The sequence below is a fragment of the Alosa sapidissima genome, chromosome 24 (assembly GCF_018492685.1).
Source record: "Alosa sapidissima isolate fAloSap1 chromosome 24, fAloSap1.pri, whole genome shotgun sequence".
Lineage (NCBI taxonomy): Eukaryota > Metazoa > Chordata > Actinopteri > Clupeiformes > Clupeidae > Alosa > Alosa sapidissima.
The window spans coordinates 14,376,876-14,385,751 of NC_055980.1; the positions used below are offsets into that span (position 1 = coordinate 14,376,876).

At 44.1% G+C, this 8,876-nt stretch overlaps 1 protein-coding gene across 2 annotated transcripts in view; it reads left to right on the forward strand.

Annotated features, from left to right (window-relative positions):
- Window positions 1-8,876, forward strand: part of LOC121699871 (testican-2-like) — a 39,682-nt gene that overhangs the window by 21,713 nt on the left and 9,093 nt on the right. For both annotated transcript variants that reach the window (XM_042082392.1, XM_042082393.1), the window contains 3 exons: window positions 884-998; window positions 7,299-7,418; window positions 8,595-8,831. In XM_042082392.1, the coding sequence (XP_041938326.1) occupies window positions 884-998; window positions 7,299-7,418; window positions 8,595-8,831 (472 nt within the window). The remainder of the gene's footprint in view (window positions 1-883; window positions 999-7,298; window positions 7,419-8,594; window positions 8,832-8,876) is intronic.

Below are 8,876 nucleotides of genomic sequence, written 5' to 3' on the forward strand. Positions count from 1 at the left end.
CGCGCATGTGGTGCCTATTTCTGTCTCTCCCTCTGTGACTATTGTACATAGTGTGTGTTTGTGCAAGTGTGTGTGCAAGTGTGTGCACAACTGAAATATGTGTGCATATCCAGTATGTGTGTGTGTCTGTGTGTGTGTGTGTGTGACTGTCCGTATACCTGTGTGTGTTTGCGAAGGTTAACAAGCGTTCACCTGCCCAGTGTAGAAGCCCAGTGGGGCTGGCTTTAGCGCTGCTCTGTGTCATTTGAATGAGCAGCCTCTCCACTCCCCTGGACACCCCCATAAATATTTGATCTGCCTTCAGGGGAAGCCTCCTCACTCAGCCGCTAAGGAAAAACAAGGCAGAGAGAGAGATCACCACTTGCCGAAATGTTACCCAGTGTGTGTGTGTGTGAGTGTGGGGGAGGGGGCAGGGGGGAGTTGTGTTCACCTTCTCCACTGGCCTCAGAATATTCTAGAATCAAGAACGCAGGCTAATGCTCACTCTCTCGCTCTCTTCCATCACACACACACACACACACAGACACACACACACACACTTTCTCACTCTCTGTCACAAACACAAACCCATCGTTTCTCTTATCTCATCTTCTCTTTATGTATGTGTTTATACACACAATTCTACTCTTTCTTATTGTTGCTTACATACCCTCATATTACAGGCTAATGCTCCCTCTCTTTTTTCCCTCTCTCTCCCTCTCTTTCTCTCTCCTTATCTGCCACTTTCCTCAATTCTGTCTCTCTTTATATTTGTATTCTTTCTTTCTTTCTTTCCCTCTCCCTCTCTCACCCTGTCAAATATGCCTTCCCTTCTTGTCGTACACTATCTTTCTCACTCTCTCCCTCTCTCTCTCACCCTGTCTCCCTCCCTTGTCTCTCTCAGTGTAAGCTGGAGCAGCAGGGTTGTCTCACGGGGAAGGAGTTGAGTGTGAGGTGTGAAGGCCTGTGTCCCTGCACGACACCCGCCAGCCGCATCACCAGCGTCGAGGCCAAACATGGTCAGTACACACACACACACACACACACATGCATACGCATACACATACACACACACACACACACACACACACACACACACACACACACACTCACACACACACACGCGCCCATTCATACACACAGAAACACACACACACACACACACTCACACATACTGTACACACAGCGCGCACACACACACACACACTCACACATACACACAGCGCGCACACACACACTCACACATACACACAGCGCGCACACACACACACACACACACACACACACACACACACACACACACACACACACACACCCGCTGTCTCATAAAACCATACTGCAGAGGAAAATACTTCTGGGTGGCTACTACTGGCAGCCCGAAGTTAGATTTTTGGGGGGCATTTGGAGGCAGCATCACCACATGCTGAGTTCAGTAAATGCATTTGACTAATGCAGTATTAGTACAGTAATGCTCTATTTCCACTGGTGGTGTTCAAATATGTATGAGGATATGTGGTGAATGAACTCCTCTATATTCTACAGTTGCTGTGCGTATGGTCAAAATGGGAAATGGCAAACATGCATATCATTACATATGTCCTTGTGAAAGATCTCACAATGAGATAAATTGTTAAAGAGGGGTTCTTGTTAAGTTATTCTTCTGGTAAGCACACATTTCAAGGTGAGTATTAATAGTGTGAGCTTTTACCACACATGTGTGCACATGTGCGAGCGCACACACACACACACACGCATACACACACACGCACACACACACACACACACACGCACACACACACACACTCTCTCTCTCTCTCTTGCAGCATTCCTCGCCTGGATCAATAGCATCCTATCTCCGCAATGGAAAAGCAGGCTGCTCAGGTTAATTGAAAAATCTCCCTGGGTGATTATAATGTTAAGTCCATCATGCAGTAATAAATTATATAGACCCAACATTGATCATGATGGCTCCAACCTCTTGACTATTGACTGCTGAGAGGTCACAACCACAGGGGGATGTGTCAATGTATATTTGAACACATTTGATTCATTAGCTATCGACTTCATGGTAAATAAGAGGCAAGGACGTTTACTTTTGCCAGTGGCCGGTTGCACAAAGCACCTTAAGTTTTTGAGTATGTATTTCTAGTTTTAAGTAAGTATGACCCTTAAGGCTTAATTTCTCCTTAGGTAAGGGATTTACTTAAGGGTGTCAAACAAAGATTCTATAGTTAAGATGAATCATAAGACGATTCACCAATGGAACGAAATGGCACTAGTTCCGGACTCCTAAATAGGCGTGTCAAAACATAAACTTTTCTCTGAATAAGCAATAATAACATATGATATAATTTTGTATACTATTTTACAGTCATTGTTTGTGTGTGATGCCAATGAAACACTCTCGGACACGGAATTAATAATTTAATTTTGTCCCGTTAATGTTAGCACAGTAAACGGAAAGTGAATTGGAATGTTCACTAGCTAGCTAGCAGCTAAGAACTTTGGTTAAACTTATATATTGTCGCAAACAAACCTGAAATAACATATGTTCAGCAACTTTGTGGTAGTCTACTAGTTCTAACAAAAAATATGTTAGGTTAGTTTATCAACCATCTCTGAGTCTAGAGCCTCTGAGAACAGGTGGCTGTGCACCAGAGCTTTGAGGAGACAGTGACAGATCACTGAACAAAGAACAAAGCTACTTTTGTCTTTATTTGTTTCGTTGGAAAAAACAATTTCAATGTCGGAATGTTAGGGAGACATGTTAGGGAGACATGTGGCTTCTAGAAAATGGGTTAAAAACTTACATCGCTGAATGTAGGGCTAAGGGATTGGTCATATTCCGTGAAAATGTTCATTTCTCCCATAGGAATACATAGACACTGGACCTCCCGCTAGACTCCTAAAATGGGCGTGACAGCTTCGAACCCCACGTCACAACGTGCCAGAATTTACCCTCTTATGAATCGTCTCGCTTTATCAAGCGTCTCTGCTTAAAATGTTTCCTTAGTTAAGGAGAAACCAGAGAATGTCTAATAAGGGGAGAACTGCCACTCTCGGAAATCTTCCGGTTTCTGAACTGGTTGCAGTTCCTTCTGTGGTTCCACATGAGGGCGCTCGTCCACGAGTGCAGAATGCATGGAGGTCTATGGAGCTGTACCCCTCAAAATCCACTTTTCTCGGGATATAATTTTTTTTCGAGTAATTTGAATATTGTATTTGAAAGGGGAGGCAAAGAAAATACACTTGGTTGAGTATTATATTTTTTAAAGTCACTTAATTGTTCTAAAAAGCCTTTCAAACGTGTCAATGACGTCATTCATTAGCACAATGCTAGCGTGTTATGGGCAACAACGACCCAACCTGTAAGAAATCAAAAGGACATAAGTACTCGTTCATTCAACTTTTGACCTATAACCCATGTTGAAGTTATACAAATTACAATCAAATCTGAGATTTGTCAACGACACTCAGGTGAAAGAGACAAATTTAGCCGTCTAGCTCCATTGACTCCCATTCATTCTGCACTCATGGCGATCGCCCCCAGTGGAAATCTGGTGGAACTGCAACCAAAATTCGGTACAATGGGACTAGTTCGGGGGTTCCATGTTCCGTGTTGTGCATGCATTACTTGAAAAGAACTAGCTCCAGTTATGTATGAACAGTGAAGGTAACGAACTCTTAAAAATGTGAAAAACATGAACTTGAAGAAGTGAAAATTGAACAATGAACTATGAAAATTGAACAACTTGAAGCTACATCTATCATGTGTGAACATGCTTAACAAAATATGGTAACAAAACATGGGAACTAAACGTGCATTACGAATATAATCAGTGGGAGCCCTGTGCTTGTTTCCCTGCAACAAGAAGGTTCCATCTGGGGGTGATGGAAGACAGTGACACCCTCAGTGTGTTTGAAATGTCCAGTCGATTGCGCAATTTGGTCTTAGTTGCAGTCATTGCCGAAAACCTGGCCTCGCATAGATACGTGGTGGGAAATGGTAGCAACGTTTTCAGCGCTTTTACGGCTATCTCGGGATATTCTGCTTTGGTTTTCATCCAAAAACCCACCAGAGAGGTTTCCTCATATCCTACACACTCTTAAGACCACCGTCATTTGCAATTTCGATCAACTGCTCTTCCTCCTGCGCTGACAAGTTAGGACTATTCGGGATATTGACAAATGGGATGCGGACCCACTCATTGGTTTGCCGTGGATCTTTGGAGGATGGGAAGTAACACTAGCCTAGAAATTTAGACGCGCCCCTAGCGGCAGGGCTAGTCTAGCAACTCTCCGTTGGCTTGTGAGCTCCGGAAATCGAAACTTAATCAGGACATTGAAATCGTGTATAGAGTCATTTGGTGGGCTTAACATAATGATTGATGGCAGAGTTGCAACGGTTTGGCTTGAATTCCCTGCTACTTGAAAACAAATATCCTATTGCGTCCTATTGCGTGCAGAGGGAATTTGAAAGACAACTGATTATCCCGCCCCTCGGACTGAGCACTGCGAACGGTGAGTGCCCAGACCCTACATTTTAATGTGGGTCTGGCTCGCCAGGCTAAAGTAACGCTCAAACTCATTTGAAAGCGCAACAAGGTGATCGCGCACCAGCTGCGAGAGAAAGGGCCCTGCCTCAGTCTCTCCCACAACCCCCACTACTGTTTGGAACATATCAAATACACCCCGATCCACTTGTCGTACCCACAAATCAAGCTTGGCTTTAAATGCAGCGACTTTATCTGCCAGTTTAAAGACAGTCGTCATTCTCCCCTGCAGTGACAGGTTGAGGTCATTAAGCAACCCGAATATGTCACACAGGTAAGCGAGTTTTGACACCCAGCCCTCATCACTAAAATATGCAGCTAACGGTGACTTTTTTCTGTAAGAGAAATCTCTGCTCTCGCAACTCAAACACTCTGGCCAATGACCTGCAAACAACCAACTTGGATAGCGTACCACGGTGACCCATTCACCCTCTCTAACAACTGTGCCTCAATATCCTCTGACAAATCATTAATTCGCCTATGGACAGTGCTTGCAGAAAGCGGTACCTGAGCTATTTTTTTAGCTGCAGCCTCCCCAAGGAGTTCATTGCACATGCCTTTACCAGCAGGCAGAATGAACTCTTCCCCAATAGTATAGGGCTTCTTAGATTTAGCAATCCGACTAGCCAATATGAGGCTTTTAGCGCAGCCACGTTCACCGATGTGGTTGCTTTACGCACTAGTTTTTTGTCCTTCTTGCTCGTGTTTCTTACGCTCAAAGAACTCAAGGGGTTTGTCTTTAAGTGTAGGATGCTTGGACTCTAGATGTCGAATTAGCTTTGATGGTTTCATTGCTTCGTTTGACAACTTATCGCCAAATACCACACATAAAGGACTTGATGCATGCGAGTCACCGATCTCTGCGAAACCATATTTTAAATATGACTCGTCATATTTCGTATTGAATGACCCCTTCTCTTTCTTTGAGGTATCTGGCTCACCATCGTCAGTGGGTATTATTGCGAATGTGACATTATTGCAAATTAAATTGAGTTTATTTAGTTTGCATGCATTTTTTTTTAAACTCTTGTCGTAGGCTACTAACCTGACCCTAGACAGATGAATTTCGCTCAGCCTAGCTCCACTCATCCATCTGGAACCGATCCATTGAAGTGTTGCTTCAGAAGGCTGGGCCTAATCAAAAAATGCTCGCATATGATTGAATAAGCCACTTGTCCGTCATCTATTGACGTGCTACTTCAACCACTCACATCGAAGCCAACCCGTGACGCTAATAACAGTCTCACAGTCGTTTCTACGCTGTGTCACATCTATGAAACTCCCGCCCTGCGTCCTGATTGGCTGAACCATAAAGTCGGTTGCCGAAATCACTCTCAATGGAAGAGGTCCCAGATGGATGTGAGTGAAACTAGGCGGAGCTAAGCGGAACGAAATTCATCTGGCTAGGGTCAGGTTAGTAGGCTACGGCCCGGTTAGGAATATCGGCCCGGTGGTTGGGGACCGCTGCTGTAGGCTACTAGCTGCCTTTGCCACGATGCCGTTAACCCACCGAACACAGTAAAGCTTATTCATTCATCTTACCTTAATAACATTCGCGGAAATTATCCAGGTAGCAAGTAAAGCATGTTTTATACATGAAATGAACAATACTAGTTGGCAAGTTAGAGATGATCCTGACTGTCATCAGTGCACCAACGTTTTGCCTAGCGAACCGAACCGAAGTTCATAACAAGACATCCACATGAATTGTTAACGTTAGCCTACGTAAATTACACAATAACAATACGGCATGTTTCAGATAGAAGCTAGGCCTATTTGACAGAGATAATATATAATATATAAATAATATACTTCATTTATCAGCATAAATTCAGTTAATAATATGGTTATGGTATAGTCAGATGTCCCTTAGGTTTTTCCCCTTAGTTGGACTACTAAGGTCGTTTGTGCAACAGTTTAAGGGATTTCTTACAAGATAAGGACTAACCCTTAAAATGTTAAGGAAATCTTAAGGAGAAAACTTAAGGGTGTTTGTGCAACCGTTTTTATTTTAAGGGACCCTTAAATCAGATTTTAAGGGAAAAACTTAACTTAAGGGGATTTGTGCAATCGGCCACAGATCCTTAAAGTAGCTGTGTTGCTATGATTTGTGGGTTGTACTTAAGTGTGTGTGTGTGTGTGTGTGTGTGTGGGTAAGAGAGAGACAGAGAGAGAGAGAAAGAGAGAAAGAGTGGGGGTGTGAGAGGGAGAGGAAGAGAGAGAGAGCGTGCGTGCGTGTGTGTGTGTGTGTGTGCGTGTGTCTGCCTGTGTGCGTGTTGTTATGGGAGGAGATTGCCGTTAATTTGAAGGCGTCCTCTCATGTAACATCCCCGATGGCTCATGGCTCTGAGCGGTTGAGGGAGTGCTGTATAAACAGGGTGTGTTAGTGATGGCAGTGCTGTGAGAATGAGGCGGATCACTGAGGCACTCAAAGGACCTCTGGGACCCTGGAGACGAGCATGGAAACAAGAGCGTCAACCAACCAGCACAGTGCACAGCAGAGAATCGCACTCACGTGTGTATCGAGCCAGTCACCACATGCATATATTAATGCATATGGAGGAGACGCTCACAGATACGGCTGTGTTGTACAATAAATTGCGCAATAAATTGCGTGTGTTCTCTGTGCTACACAAAAACAAACAAACACACAACACTGGCTGGGACAAAGACAGGGACAAGTTGAGAGTCAAGCAAAAGGGTTTGAAGATAACTCTCTCTCTCTCTCCCTCCCTCCCCTCATCCTTCCATCCTCCCCTCCTCCAGAGACCTGCACGGGACAGGACCTGGCAGACCTTGGGGACCGTCTCCGAGACTGGTTCCAGCTTCTCCATGGCAACGCCAAGCAGAACAACTCGGGCAAGCCGGGACCAGGCACGGCCTCAGGTGGGAACCAATCGGATATCTCGAGGCCCTGTGACCACTGACCTAGCCTAGCTATAAAAGTAACTACTGTTGAATAGTGGCACACCAAACAGTAGGCCAGCTCTAAATGAGCATTGGTCAGTATAGATGAATGATGAATAGTAATTCGACCAGGGCAGTGGTAGCTGTAGTGGATCTGATCATGTCGAGGCGGTCACTGTAACCATGCATACGTAATAACTACTGAGTCACTGTAACCATGCATACGTAATAGCTACTGAGTCACTGTAACCATGTATGCATAATACAGTAGCTACTGAGACACTGTAACCTAGCCTGGCCAATGGCCATCCCCTTAGTCTACGCTGCACTTCTAGGGAGATGAAAATCAAGCGGAAGTACGTAGAAAGGCAAGGCCAGGCTAAATGTAACCATGCATATGTAATAGTTACTGAGTCACTGAAACGATGCATACAGTATGTAATAACTACTGAGTTACTGTAGCCGTGCATACGTAATAACTACTGAGTCACTGTAACCATGCATGCGTAATAACTACTGAGTCACTGTAACCATGCATACAGTACGTAATAACTACAGAGTCACTGTAACCATGCATACAGTATGTAATAACTACTGAGTCACTGTAACCATGCATACGTAATAGTTACTGAGTCACTGTAACCATGTATGCGTAATAGTTACTGAGTCACTGTTACTGTAGCTGATTAACGAGGAACAAAAACTCTAAATAAATTAAAAACAGGAGCTAACCAGCACCATATCTGAACTAAAGCTCTGGAATGAAGAGACCACTGCACATTTTTCTGATGTCGGTTGCTGAGTGACTTTCGAATGAGTTGATGGTCATATTCAAATTTGTAGTGGTCTCTTAATTTTGAATATGACCGTCAACTCAGTCGAATGTCATTCAGCAACCGTAGGATGAGATGACAAAAATGTGCAGTGGTCTTTTCATTTTTTCCCAGAGCTGTATATGCAGAGCAATAAAAAACTATTATTTTTAAATCAATTATAAAAATAATGATTTGTTTCTCGTTATACAAGATATAATGCAAATCTTATTATAGGAGCAGACATTTTATATGTAAGGCCATTGCCTGATGCAGTTACACAGTAGTGCTATGTATTTATTGCAATGTGTTCATTTCGCCATATGTACTTCTGTGTTGACAGACATGAAGATGGAGCGCAAATTAGCGCTGACAATGACAGCCACCTGCAAAGACTCCATCGGCTGGATGTTCTCCAAGCTGGACACCGACAGTGACCTGTACCTGGGCCAGCCGGAGCTGGCTGCCATCAATCTGGACAAGTACGAGGTCTGCATCCGGCCCTTCTTCAACTCCTGCGACAGCGACAAGGACGGGAAGGTGTCCATGGTGGAGTGGTGCTTCTGCTTCTGGAGAGAGAGTGAGTCCCTAAATGAAAGAGGGAGAAAGAAAGAGATAGAGGGAG